This window comes from Mustela nivalis (genome assembly GCF_964662115.1).
Source record: "Mustela nivalis genome assembly, chromosome: 6".
NCBI classification, from domain to species: Eukaryota; Metazoa; Chordata; class Mammalia; order Carnivora; family Mustelidae; genus Mustela; species Mustela nivalis.
The window spans coordinates 153148789-153163843 of NC_139025.1; the positions used below are offsets into that span (position 1 = coordinate 153148789).

Below are 15055 nucleotides of genomic sequence, written 5' to 3' on the forward strand. Positions count from 1 at the left end.
GATCGATTCACCTGTGGCCACGTCCACAGGGCGGGGGTCATGGGACAGTGTGGTCAGTGTACCTGAGTGTTTGTGGGGTTGATTTCAAATAGCTTGTGTTGACCACGTGGAATTAACAGGAGCTCCTGAGCCTGAGACTCCTGGAGGTCACAGGAAGACAGGTTTTGACTCAGTACATCCAGCTCAAGTGGGTTTCTCCATACTTTAAGGATCAACCATTGGATACCGAACCGATTCCATATGGCTATTAAAAGTTTTCACTTTTCAATTGTTAAGAGAATAAAAAAATAAGATCCATCCTTACTTCCATTTTCTTCCTCAAACTTACCTAATGAGTTTGTTCTCCGTACATTTCACTTCCTTGAAGCAAAAAAGGTTCTCACCTGTAGATACATTTTTCTGAATCTCACATGTCTTTTCAGTCCAGGTAACTCCAAAATGGAATTAACGTTTCTGGGAGCATCTACCCAAGGGGAGGAAAGTGTGTAGGGGCATAGGGGTTTAGATGTTATCTGGGTAAGAATTCTCAGCCAGAAAGGGCAGACAGTGGGTAGATTCGCTGGGGCTGATGCCTGTGGTAAGATCGGCTTTGTCACAAGTAAGGCTGTCCAGCAGAGACTAAGGTCACTTCCCTTATGGAACCTCACCCGCTGTTCTCCAGCCCAGGGACCGACCCAGGTCGGATGCCGTGATTTCTCACTGCTGCTGAGACCTATAGAACAAAGGGATGCTTTGAAGATCTCCAATTCCTATAAACATGTATATTAGATAATTGAGGAAAACATTTTACTGTATTTATTTTTCAAATGTAGTTACTCATTCTGTTGTTGTTCTTAATCGGCTATTCCATAATAGGGATTTTAGATTTTAGATGCAGATGTTCGCGTGAAGTCTGCGTCTAAACTAGATAGACCTACTAGTAACTAGGTCTGTTGTGCTCCTGATTTTTGTCCGGGCGATTCCGAGGTTGTGTTTCTGCCCGCTTTTGTGGATTTCATATGTGTGTTGCAGGGGGCTTTGTGTCCTGCTGCTACGCACACTCCGCGCCATGGTTCTGTTGTATTCGGACCATTTGTCCATTTAGTCGTCGGAGGATTCTGAGAACTTTCTGTACAAAAGTTGCGGTGCTCGGCACTGTCGATGCACAGCTGTGAGTAGGATTTGGTCCCTGCTTTTGAAAAGATCACAATCTGGCGGGAAGAAATAGATATTTCATCAAACAAATACACAAACCAGAGCAGAAGGAGTCCAGAGGGGGAGAAGAGAACTCTAGGAGGATTGGGGAGAGCTTTACAGGGAAGATTATATTTGATCCAGGATTCAGTGGGTAAGTCAGAGTTTGCCAGAATGGGGGCTCGTGGGGGGGAGGGCATTCCAAATGCAGTGAACGACACATGCACCCACTCGGGGTTATGAAAGATCATGGAATGTTCTGGAAACTGTTAGAGGCTCATTACGGCTGGAGCACAGTGAGAGCACCATGAAGTGACAGGAAATGGAGACGTGGCCCCAGCTCAGCTCATGAAGAAACACACAGCCCTTAGTGGTCAGAATCGTCCCTGTGGCTGGGATCTGGAAAGTGGGAGGCAGCAGGGGAGAAAAAACTGGTATATGGACCAATGATGCAGGTGATCAAGAAGCAGCTTCAAATTGTTAGGAAAAAATTAAAATAAAAGCAGAACAAGCACCTTTTTCTCTTCCCCGAGTCATTACGTCATCTGCCAGGTTACACCTGACCAGCTCTGGGTCTCAGGGTCAGGTACCCGCTGGTGGGGACGGCTGTCCATAGCTGGGAAGCCGTACGGAGCTCAGTCGGGTCAGCCCAGACTCTCAGTGGGCTGCTCCGAGGCCAGTAGAACGCAGTCTCGGCACCACCGTCTCCTCTGGCTTCTTCCTACAGTCACAGCGAGGTGACAGCCAGAGCCGAGTCCCTTTGACTGACGGCCCGCTCACTTCCCGTGTGAAAACCCGAACTGAAAAATCCACTCCTGCTGTCTGTGAGGAAGGATTGGGCCCCCAAAGGGGGGCTAACATCCTTCCGGCCGATGCTTCCTAGTTTGTCTTTTTGATATTGTGGTGGATCAAGCATCGAGTCCATCCACCAAAGTGTCCTCTCGTGTACAGTGAGGCAGGAAGCTGGGCTCTCCCGGCACCGTCCAGGAACCGGGTCTCTGAGCTCCAGCCCAGGAGGAAGACTTCTCCACCCTCCCGTCTTCCGGCGGGACCCTTGCCAGCCCAGGGTCGGATTCTGCAGTCCTCTCTCCCTGGGACGTGCCGTGCGCCCAGGCAGTGAAGCACCCTTCCTATCTGTCCCACAGGATCATCTTGGCTGGAATGGGGAAATTGCAGATACGGAACCCCACAAAGAAGGAACAAGGAACGTACGGATGCTCGGTAGCTAACCATCTCGGTTCGGACGTGGAGAGTTCTCCGGTGCTCTATGCAGGTAATGCCCATTGCTGACACCCGGAGTGCCCTGTCTGGGGTTCTCTAGAGCGGCAGTTCCCAGAGGTCAGCATGAAGCAGCGGAAGCACCCGAGGGGAAGGTCAGAACACAGATCTCTAGACCCCATTCCTGGAGCTTCTGACTCAGTAGGTCTGGGATGGGGCAAACTCGAAGAGTTTGCGATTTTAACCCGGTCCCAAGTCACACCGACGCTGCCGGCCTGTGGACCCGATCTCGGAAACGCGCCTGCCTTAGAGCTCGCTTTCCGAGAACCGGGGATGAATGAGACCGTTTCACCGGCAGCTTTGACAGTGAGGACTTCTCCTTTTTGAAGGGCCACCAGCTGATGCCAGAGAACAGTTCTCCTCTAAGGGGGCTCTCTGCCTCCCAAGGCACACCCACCCGTCCCTAGAAACACTTTCAGGAGGTTGTAACTGTGAATTAGCGTCTGTCTTCCCAGGAGGCAGATGGTATCATTTTCATAAGGAAAATGGACTTAATTACGAAGGAACACTTTTAGGTGGTGAGTCGTAAACAACGCATCCTCGTGGCGAGCTCCTGCTCTGGGATCAAAAATAAACCACGCGCTCCCTCCTCCAGTTCTCCGCTCCGTGGCTTCCGGTGTCCGTGGCTCACAGGGACTGAGAGCAGGAGAGGAGCCATACCGGGGTTAGAATCCAGCATTCGGACCACTGAGCGTTGAGCTTGGCGCCAGGGACCCCCTATCCACACGCGCTGAGCAGGTTGGACCGGGGGATTATCAAAGCCTTGATTTTCTGTGCTTTGACCCTCCTGTGAGCATCCACCCCTTCCCAGAAAATGCCAGTCCCCAGGTTTGGGAATTCCTGGGGGGAATGGGGACCATCCAGATTCCTGAAAGGACGGGCCCAGCGTGTCCCCTGGTCCCTGAGTACGTGGATACGGAGCGGTCGGCCGACGCGCCTTCGTTCTGCGTGTCCGGTGCGTAGACCAAACAGGCCTCACCCTCCCGCCGCTCACGGGCTAATGGTGGAGTAAATGCCATCACGGCAGTCATCCTTCATGAAGGGACGCCCTGCCAACGCCCTTAACGGGATGTTGCCTCCCCTGACCCTCACAGGCTACTGGCAGACCCCTGGGCGACCGGCACCTTCTTCTGTCGCAGCGGCCACCAGCCCCTGGGAGACGGTGTCGCCCACCAGTCGGGGTGGCTTGAGGGCAACGGTGGCCGTTTCCCCCTTTCTGAGCCCAGGCACACAGTGTCCTTCCTGAGTGAACGAACGAATCCGTTCAAAGTCCACGTCTCTCAAAATCCAGGGAAAGAAAAGTCCCTGATTAGGTTCTCAATTCTCCGTGACTTTGTTGTTATGGTCATGTTTCTGTGCAAGGTTTAGGTGGGTTTGTTTCAAGGGCCCCTTGCAGGGCAAGAGTCAGTGGCTCCCAAGCCCCCGGTATGTTGGATTCCTCTTCAGTTGCTCCAAGGGGACGCCTGGCCCTGCTTCTTGGCTTCTCGTGAGCTTCGGAAATCCTTCTTTTTCGATTTATCAAAGAAGGATTTATCCTCGGTTTGGGTTATAAAACCAGAATAACCTCAGAGCCTAGCTCTGCTTTGTGCAGACCACCCCGTGGGTATCTCTCGGAACGCGTACGTCCACCTGTCCGCCCTCCTGGGCATCCAGGCACTAAGGACCCCCGGGCTGTGTATGTGCCAGCCCTACGGGGGTCTCCGTGCGGGACACAGAGACAGCCACTTGCTGCGCCAAGTTTACCAAATGCGGCTGGTTTCCCAGAGCAAAAGCCCGAACCTAACATCGTTTCCTGTTCCCTTTCCATGAAGAGGCGCCGGCCATCTTGTCCACTGAGAGAAATATCAGCCGACTGGGACACAGGCACCTGTCCGTCGTGGTTGGAGGTGTCGTGGAGGCAGCCTTGGGAGCCAACGTGACGATCCGATGTCCTGTAAAAGGCAAGTCTGGTGTTTCCGGGGTCAGGGTGGGGGACCGTGTGGTGCCGGTGTTGCCAGGAGGTGGCAGCTCTCAGACCTCAGCCCGACCGGCTTAACCGTCCGAGTTTCCAGCCCTCTGACGGTGGCTGTCCCTCTCAAGGGTGAGACCGACTCATGGGACCAGGGCGTAAAACAACACGCCCATGTCTCCTTTTCCCGTGAGGACTGGGACGGCCTCGCACACTTGCGTGCTCAGGCGTGACCAGGGCACCGTGTCGCTGTGGACAGACGGACATGACAGGCCACCTTCTAGTCCTGTGGTTGCCTGATGAGCAGAGCGTCAGGGAGGGGGTTCGGTGGAAACTCTTGGAGGTGTCCTCCAGCGGGGCCAAGCCCGGTCTGGAGGTGGGAATCTCGGGGTCTCCTCGGCCCACGCCGTCTCCATCCTGGACTGTCCCACACCAGCACGACCAGTCTGTGCCTCCGTGGATCGCTCTGCTTTGTTCGCGCTGAGAGAGAAGCTTTCTTTCCAACAGCTCCTTGCTTTAATAGGAATAACACTTTCAGTCCGACCTCGCTTTAATGTCAGGCCATTATTGCTCTTGACATCACAGATTTTTCCATCTTAACCAGGGCCCACGCATCCCTCCACTGGACCAACATTATAGCCAGCACACGTGTCTGATGTATGGGGTTAGGGGCACCGTATGAATGACTTTGATCAGTTTCTCAGGGAGCCTTGGGACCTCGTCACAGTTCAGATCTGTTCTAAGGGGACAGAGCGTGCACCTGTGATTTTTTTTTTTTTAAAGATTTTATTTATTTATCAGAGAGAGACGGGGGAGAGAGCGAGCACAGGCAGACAGAATGGCAGGCAGAGGCAGAGGGAGAAGCAGGCTCCCTGCCGAGCAAGGAGCCTGATGTGGGACTCGATCCCAGGACGCTGGGATCATGACCTGAGCCGAAGGCAGCTGCTCAACCAACTGAGCCACCCAGGCGTCCCCGTGCACCTGTGATTTACCTTGCATTGATTCTCTGTGGGGATGACGGCGTCTCTCTTGTTTCCAGCTAATGGGGCCGCTGTAGGTTGCAGCCACTTGGGACGAATCTTACCTGGGCCTCGGCCCGGAGGAGCAGGGTGACCCGGGAGTCCTTGCGCTGCCGTCGGTAACACAGTGACCGTGCGTGTAGCAAAGGGAGCCCAGGACAGCGCCGTCCACCTTCCAGGCACTCCCTCCTGGTAGTGGTCTCTCTCTTGCCGTGTTTCCAGAGCTGCACCTTTGGCTCCCCAAGCCGTGGAAATTTGCTAACCCCCAAGGTATTATTTTTCACCCCTTGGAAGTCCCTGCAGCGTTTGGCCTACACAGACTTGCAGACTCCTTCCAGCCTCCCAGCGTCTCCACCCACAAGAATGTGAGTTTTCTGGCAACGTGCTACCCACCCTTACAGAACGGGCCACGTTCCCTGGCCCAGCCGAGCAGAAAAGCAGAACGGAACTTGGCAGCCGCCAAGCCACAAGCGGCTCGAGTTTCTAGAGTCCTACACCTGCAGGCGATTCTGCAAAATAGATCTGCCTTCTACGAGGACAAACCTCAACTTCTAACATTAGTCCTGCGTTTCTTGCTGCCACAAGGGTTTAAAACCAGGCGTTTGGGGAGTGGGGGTGACCCCCTGAAAGGCTCGTGGTGTGTCATTTGCTGTCATAAGTCTGCGGCTGGGTTGGGCGGCAAAGGGTGTAGTGAGGGAAGCCTCCTGCAAAGACCGTTAATGCGTCTGGGTTTTATTCTCTGGGCCAGGCCCCGTTGGCACGTGGGCCGTCTCTGACCCGGGCCTGACTCCCGCAGCCCCCGTGCCCCTGCTCCCGTAGGGCCTGGAGGGAGTTCGGTGTTGGGGGCATTTCTCCTCCTCCTCGTGCCTCCCTTCTCCTATCAGACGCTGCCCCACAGGCTGTGCTGTCTCCTTACCTGGCCTCCAACCCCTGTGGACAAGCCCCTGGGGACTCATCGGGACCTCCTCTTCTCACAAATAAACCCGTCTCATTTTGAGTTATATGCCGTTTTGAATAAACCTGGCGTGAACTCGCTGTGTTTCCGTACAGGCGGAATCCATACGGACGTAGCTTTTTCTGGAGATCCGTCGTTTTAAGGACAGATGGGGAACTTGGGGAAGGGACAGCAAACTTGGGTTTTAGACACGGTTCTGCCACTAGCTCGTGTGGGACCTTCCTGCCCGCGTCTCCGCAGTGGGAAGTCTACCGCTTAAACGCCAGGGGAAGGAGGGACTTTGGATTTTCAGCTAATCCAGCCCCTCACTTATGGACGGGGATGGCAGATCATTTATAGACTCGAACGCCGTGTCGCAAAATTGTATTTTCATGTTGCACACGGAGCTTATGTCTGTGAATCGGCGGCATGTGTAAATTTGTCTTTTATTTTTCAGTTGCCCTTAAAATATTTTCCAGTAACTATAATGAGCTCATCTATTCATACCTTTTAGACAGATTCATACTTTCTTGGTATGGCCAAATAGGTTTTATTTCATGTGAATATCAACAGTGATTGTGTCTGGTCTCCCTTAGGTGACATCTCTTCTGACTGTATCACCTAATAGAACCTGCAAATGTGTATGTTTAAAAGTTAGAAGCTTTAAGTTGCAAGAGACCTTTGCTTTGCTCTTTAAAAAATAATTTTTATTTTTCCTTTTAAAAATGGGGGAAGAAGAGTTTCAGCTGTATCCTCTCTGCCACCTTCTGGTGAGAAAGGAAAGCTCATCTGAGAGGAATGACTCATACATCTTAACAGCTGTGTGTTTTATTTTATTTATTTATTTTTTGTAGTGTTAAGGCTTAGTAAGGTCATCATTTATTTTATAATTTCCTACCACGGGTGTATTCTGTGCTGCTTGTGTTCCTCCCTCAAGCTTATTAGAAACCCAGCTCACCTGAGTGTCTGTTCTGACCTGGTCTTGCATGTCGGGCTCCTCTGGGTGCCCCAACCCAGAAATTCGACTTACAGGGGTTGCCCTTTGCACAAGGCAAAGAGACAGTTACTTGCTTGTGCACTGGGGGTGGCGGTGGTGGGGGTGGTAATAAATGAAGAGAGAAAGAAAAAAAAAGATGTGCAAGAAACAACCTCAATCTCTGTGAGCAAGAGAAGGCACGCACGGAGATCTGCTCATTTCCTGGAATCCTGCGCGGTCATCAGACGAGCAAATTAGAGCCACCAGCCTCAGCACAGGTCCATCTTGAAAACATCATCTTTCAAGAAGGGCACTACGAAGACTCGAGGTGGGGGAGAGCGTCGTCTCTTCCACAGACAGTGCTGGTCCCAGTAGGAGAGTAAAGTGGACCTCCAGCCTCCCGTCATATACAAAACGTGATGCACACTGAACCAAAAGCCTACATTTAAAAGGCTGTCAGCTTTCATGACGCCCTTAAAATAAAACAGGCACAATTCTTTGTCACCTTGGGTTAAGCAATAATTTCTTTCTTTTTTTAAAAAGATATTTATTTATTTAAAGATTATATTTATTTATTTGTCAGAGAGACAGAGAGAGAGCACAAGCAGGGAGAGCAGCAGCAGAGGGGGAAGCAGGCTCCCCGCTGAGCAGAGAGCCCGACGCGGGACTCGATCCCAGGACCCTGAGATCATGACCTGAGCCAAAGGCAGAGGCTTAACCCACTGAGCCACCCAGGCGCCCCATCTTTCTTCTTTAAAAAAAAAAAAAAGATTTATTTATTTGTTTGAGAGAGAGAGCATGAGTGTGAGCAGGAGAGGCCAGAGGGAGAAGGAGAGAGACAATCTTAGGCAGGCTTCACGCGCATCACAGAGCCTGATGTGAGGGTTGATCTCACGACCCTGAAACTGTGACCTGAGTCAAAATCAGGAGTCTGAGGCTTACCTGACTGAGCCACCCGGGCACCCCAGGCAATAATTTCTTAGCTGGGGCACAAGCGGCGAAAGGAACAGTGGATGAACGAGCTTCCTCAAACTGAAAAATGTTTGTTCTGCCAAGGACACTGTCAGGAAAGTCTAAGGAAAACTCACAGAACGAGTGAACATTTTCTGGAAATCATATATTCGGTAAGAGAGTGTCCAAAATATAAAAGGACCTCTTAGAACTCAGCAATAAAAGGACAAGCTCATTTAAAACAAACAAATGATCTGAGTGGACATCTCTCCAAAAAAATGGTACAAATGACTAATAAGCCCATTAAAAGATGCTCAACATCGTTAGTCATAGGGAAGTGTAAGTCAGAACCACAATGAGATGACTCTTTTCTTTTTTTGTTGTTTATTTTATTAAAATCAGTTGGTTAGCATTTGCTGAATTATTAGTTTCAGAGGTAGAGTTTAGTGATTCATCAGTTGCCTACAGCGCCCAGGAACGAGATGCCACTTCCCGCACTGGGACGGCCGTAATCAGAGAGCCGGAGGACAGAAGCGTGGAGAATGTAGAGAAGTCAGAAAACCGTCTTGCGCTGCGGGTGGGAATTTAAAATCGTACCGCTGATTTGGAAGACAGTCTGATGGTTCCCCCAGAAGTGAAACCCAGCCATCCTACTCCTAGGTATATATACCTAAGACGAATGAAAACACATGTCCCCTCAAAAACGTGTACAGAGAGGCCCACAGCAAAAGGTAGGACGACTTCCATGTCTATCTGCTGACGAGTCGATAAAGAAAATGTGGGATATCCGTGCCATAGAATGTTCTTTGGCCATAAAAAGGAAGGAAGGACTGTTTCCACGCTAAGACATGGATGGATCTTGAAAAATCACGGTGAGTGAAAGAAGCCAGACGCAACAGATCACATATTGTGTGATTACATTTCCATGAAATGTCTAGGACACGCAAATCCGCAGAGACAGATAAGAGGCTGCCAGTGACTAAGAGACTGGAAAACCGGCGGGATGACTAACGGGTACACATTTCTGGCGGGGGGGGGGGGTGAGAATGTTCCAGAATTACAGTCGGGATGGTTGCACGGCTTTATGAGTGTGCTAAAGAAATCACAGAATTGTACCCTGGGAAGAGTGAATTGTACAGTATATACAATGTATCTCATTAAAAGTCATAATCCTAATACCCACAATAGGACAATGCTACAAAGTTTTAAAACCTACAATGCAACCATAGATATTACTTATCAGCTTATACTTATACAGCAAAAAAAAAATACATAGATATTCGCAGGAAGGTTGGACCCCAGTGACAGGATGGGCACTACTCCCAGGAGAAAAGGAGGGAAGTGGAGAAGGAATGTTAACCTAGCTGTGATGCTTCATTGCTTAATCAAGATCTAAAGCAAATAGAGTCCAGTGTGAATGGGCACTAATTCTGCATGACAGACCTGTGGTTATCTGCTACACTGGTTATTTCAGTTCTCATCCCAGCCCTGCTTCTGCTGTGCTATGAAACACGGGGCCTGTCGCAGACCACCTTGGCCTGTGGTTTTCTATTACAGAATAAGGGATTAGAGGTGGATGACCAGCCCTCAAATTCTGTCCTGGACCCCTGGCCTTTCACAGGAATCTGAGACAAATGGAAGTAAAAGTAGGAAGAATGCTTGAGTTAAGTCATCTGCCCAGTCTGGGTTAGAACTGAGTGCCAGCAATGTTCTCACCCAAGATCGGGGAGACTGAGAGGGAACCCAGAGAGAAAATCTCTCTCTAGATGGCCAGAGGGGAGATGGATGGGGGGATGGGGGCGTGGGTGGAGGGGATGAAGAGGTACCAACTTCCAGTTACAGAGTAAAGAAGTTCCGGGGATGATAAGTTCAGCACAGGGAATCGGAGTCAATAATACCATAATGCGTTTATTGTAGCGAGGAATTCGTGATGTGTATAATTGTTGAATCCTTGTGATACATGCTTGACACTAAATATTATGTATCAACACTACCTCGGTGAAAAAATGTTTAATGGGGGCAGAAAATGTCTATAGGATGTCCTTCTCAAGGAGCTACTTGGAGCCCATGAAACCCCCAGCCCATGAAAAACCCACTTACCTATATTAAGACCCAGGCACTAGCGTTGTAATGAAAAAGAAGGAACCAGATTCGAAAAACGTCTTTCCCTGATTAAAAAGCTGATGTTTAAGGCAAAACAAGTTAACTGGAGGGCAGCACATTCAGAAGGTGATTTGAAGCAATGTGCATGGAAACCATCCAGGTGTTGGCCTTGGGAGTTGAACATGGAGGGACCTTTGAAATCCATGCGTCCTGCCCTTGTGTTTTGAAAATTAGACCGGGAGAGGAGAGACCTGACCAAAGTGATGAACACAGTCCACGGAAGGGCTGAGTTCACGGCCTCTGAACGCAGCAGTCCTTCACTCCCAAGGCTTCCCCTTTGTTCTGTTTTCTTGTCTCATTATAAAAAGTAATGCATCTCATTATAAAATCATTAGAAAGCATAGCAAAGTAGTAAGAAGCAAAGAAACTCCCATAATCTCACCACCAAGACATAGCCGGCATTTCCACTTTGTTACATCCTGTGACCTTTTCTCATTAAGCCAAAGAATTTTCTCATGGTGCTAAAAAAAAAAAAAAATCATAAATATCATTTAATTGCTGTACAGATTCTATGAATGTAGCACGACTAAGCCATTCCCTTATTTAGGGAAACTTAAGCAGCTTATTCTCTTTACAGTTACATCTAGCAGTGTAAGGGACATTTTTGTGCATAGAACTTTTTTGTGTTGTTGAGATTCGTTTTTTTAAAAAGGATTAACAGGAGTGGAATGACTAGGTCACAGGTCAGTCAATGTTGTTATAACATCGTAAGGCATTCCAATTTCTGTAAGTCAGAATGCATATCACACATTGCCTTCTCGAAAGTGAAACCTGCCGGTGGTGTGTGTTTAAGCCCTCCATCCCTCTCCCTGTTATGCTGCCCAATGATGGGAGAGGATACGAGACAAGTAGAAAGAAGTTACGGGATTAACACCCCACGGAGTATGGACAAGCAGCTGACCGGAAGCAAGTGTGACCGGGGGACACGTGGGGTGCTTGGTCCTCCAAATAAGCATAAAGGAAAGGAGAGCCTTCTATGTCTAAGGGATTGGTGGTCAGAACATAGGACAGGAATTGAAAGGTATCTTCTTCATCATGGGATTTTTTTAGGATTAAAATGCTGTGGCGTCCACCTCAAGTTTTGTCAATGTCTAATGGAATTACTAGCTTTTATTTTTTTTTTAACTGGGTTTAATAATTTCCCTTACAGGGAGAATTTTGAGAACATTTTTGCGGTGCAGCAAGATTATGTGGTTAAATTCCTATACGGAGTTCATCTCTCTGACAAGTATTTTCCCCCATCAACCGTCGGTTTATATTACATAGCGTGGAGTTCGATGGTAGTGATGTAACATCTTTAAATCACAAATCTCTTTGATCCTCTCCAAAAAATAAAAATAAAAAAAGAAAGAAAGAAAGAAAGAAAGGAAGAACCCTTGCCCCAGAAAAATACATTTACCCACAAAATTTTGCATGTAATTTTCAGAATCCTTATAAAGAAAACCTGGGGATCATCTCTTTGCTTCTATTTTATGAACTAAACATTGTGTTGCTTTGGGCCATATTAAAGCTGGTTTTTGTGTTTTTCGAAATCTATTCCCTCTTCTATATTATGCTTGCCTCTCTTTGAAACCATATACAATCTTTAAACTTGCTAAAATTATTTTTAAGTATCTTGAAAACCTTTGCTCCCACTCAGAAAGGCTACCCGTCCCTCGTTTTTCCTACTTTTGCCTGTGATACAGAAATCTTCCCAGCATCCCTTGTTCAACCAAACAGTCCATCATGGGTGACTGGAAATTCCACGCATTGTTCTATCCATTCAGCAAGCATTCGCTCAGCATCTGCTAAGCCCAGTCTAGTTCTTCAGTGCACAGAGACGAATTAGCCCTGGTACCTGCAGCTTGATAGACAAGGAAACTATGATACCACAGATGCAGAAATCTAAGTGTGGTTGAGTGAGTCCGACGCAGGAGAGAATAGTTAAGGCTTCTCAAGGATTAGAGGATTGCCGAACAGGTGACGTTACAACCAGGCCACTTGGAACGAAAAGGAAGCCATTGGAAGCAGAAGAAACAGCATATAGGCAAAAGCACAGAAACGCAAAAGTCCCTGGCTTATTTGCAAAACCACAGTCAGATCCATGTGACTTAAAGCAGAAGGGGTGGAGGAGAGTGGGAAGAGGGGGCTTTGGAAGTTTCAGTTGGGACCAGGTTGTAAAGGGCATTTAATGTCAGGCTAAAACCCTTGGACTTCATTGCCTTGGCATGGGAGGCAAGAAAAGCTTTAAGTAGAGTAGTGGTGTGAGCTGCTCTGTGTTTTAGAAAGAGCCTTCTGCCTACGCTGTGGATGAAATGTTAGAGGGGAAAGGAAGTCCAGAGAGCCAGAATCTGAAACCAGAGGAATTGTAATATGGTTGTTGATTGGTCGTTGATTGTTGGACTAGTTACTCAAGACATTAGATGGTTCTGCTTCATCCAAGAGGCAGAGAAGGCATATCTGGCCTTTAGCAACCCACGAGTCGTTAATTGGGGATCTGGGACATAGGTGTCCCCGGCCCAGCCCAGAGCGCTGGCACACAGCCGTAGAGTTAAACATGGAGAGACAGTACATTGCAAACCACGAAGGACAGGGACCGGAGCGTCCCCTATGGAGCGCGTTGACAGTCCATCAAAACCCATCATCAAACATAAGAATAACTTGGGGTGCCTGGGTGGCTCAGTGGGTTAAAGCCTCTGCCTTCGGCTCAGGTCATGATCTCAGGATCCTGGGACCGAGCCCCAAATCGGGCTCTCTGCTCAGCAAGGAGCCTGCTTCCCTTCCTCTCTCTGCCTTCCTCTCTGCCTACTTGTGATCTCTCTCCGTCAAATAAATAAATAGAATCTTTAAAAAAATAAGAATAATTTGATGGGTCTGAGTTGCAACAGCCTACAAGGCGGGTCTGCTTATTGTCTTTGCTTTGCTAATGCGTAAGTGGCTCCAGCACCTGCAATTATGGGCCGTGTCTGTATACCTACTGAGAGGTGAGCTAAGATTTAATCCCGAGTCTGTGTGACCCCAAAGGAACTGGTTGGAGAAGGAGCATCTGGACTCGCGACAGAAGAATGGGAACCCCAGAGTGCTGGCCAGAAAGAAGGGCGTCAGAACAGAGGCCTGACGGGGGAATTAGGAAGCACCACAGCTTGGGGACAGGGGTCAGAGGCTCAGGTATAGGCAACAAGCAGGCCCCAGCCTGGCCTGCAGAAGCGTCCCATGGTATGACATGAAGGGTCCAGGGCGAGTACACGGAAAGGCTGGCTCTTGCTTACGGGCGTGGTCCGGGGTCTGCCTGAGTGAGCTGGGTCAGCGCCCAGGTTGGTGGAACCCCCACCCAGACCTGTGTTCCCCCCATTCCTACAGCAACAGGAAAGGGACATGGCAAATCGTGGGCTGGCTGACCCCCCACTCCCTCACCTAAACCTTCATAAGCTTGCCCCAGACCTCTTTGCGTTCATATTTGGATTATTGAGTTAATGGATTAAAAAGCCTCATTTGTGGGCACCTGGGTGGCTCAGTTGGTTAAGCATCTGCCTTCGGCTGAGTCCCGCCTCGGGCTCCCAGCTCCACGGGGAGTCTGCTTCTCCCTCTCACCTTCTCCTCTCTCTTGTTCTCTCTCACTGCCTCTCTCTCAAATAGATAAATAAAATCTTTTTTTTAAAAAGCCTCATTTGCAAACCCATTTTCTGTTCTTTAGCGGACTGCCGAAGCTCTATTCTCAGAGCTCCTTGAGCGGTGCTTTTCCCCCTCATCTCTGATCCACACCAGTTTCCCAAGTGGAGAAAGCACGAGTCTACCCAATCAAGAAGTAGCAAGAAACGCTAGGGTAGTGGAATTATTGCCGAATATGGAAGGTGAAACACAGAAAGGGCTACTCAGGAACCTATCAGATTTCATACTTATTGGGAAGAGCCTTGTGCTTGGGTGTGTATGTCTGTGGGTACTGAGTCATGCCGCGTCTTCTGGCTGCTAGACCACAGCTGTTGTGCTGGTCCTGTCATCAACAACACCGCTTTCATCCTCAAGGGTCTACACCCCACTTCTGTCTTCAGTCCTACCAGTAGGTCTGTCTGTCCTCCAAACCTCACAGACACCCAGCTCCACATCAATCTTTGTCCTTGTCAAGGACCCCAGTCTTACTTTCTACCCTACCTATCCTCTCCCCCAAATACAGTTCAACTAAAAGACCTCCATGTTTTATAGTTTTATAAATCGGACTTTCTTCTACCAAGAAAAATTAAACTGGTTCTGCTAACAGTGTTTGAGAGCTACTGGTTGGAACACTGGAGTGGGGTCAAGACCCATGTCAAGTTTCTGCTCCCCAAATAACATATAACCTTTCCACAATTATATCTTATTTCAGATTTAAAATAGCTTTTACCTCATTTTTTTTTATCATCATGTTTCTGATGTGAAGATTGATTAAGCCCACCTAATAACTTTCAAGGTTAATAGAATGGCCCTGGCTTGGTCCTGTTTGAGCCTGTTGATCTGTTGTCGACAGACCTGATGTGATCCAGAAAGGCAGGAACTGGGATCATCCTCTCTGCTTCCAGACTTCAGGTGTTCTCTTGGTGGTCTTCTGAAGCTCAGGTTTCTAAAGAAATAAGTTGGCTTCAATTCCATGAGTGCCTGTG

The 15055-nt window shown here is 48.8% G+C and overlaps 1 protein-coding gene across 3 annotated transcripts in view; it reads left to right on the top strand.

Moving 5' to 3' along the window:
* The window catches only part of LOC309867399 (endophilin-A3), a 487937-nt gene that overhangs the window by 427765 nt on the left and 45117 nt on the right, over window positions 1-15055 (top strand). For all 3 annotated transcript variants that reach the window (XM_082736215.1, XM_082736212.1, XM_082736211.1), the window contains 2 exons: window positions 2319-2446; window positions 4263-4391. In XM_082736215.1, coding sequence (XP_082592341.1) covers window positions 2319-2446; window positions 4263-4391 — 257 coding nt within the window. The remainder of the gene's footprint in view (window positions 1-2318; window positions 2447-4262; window positions 4392-15055) is intronic.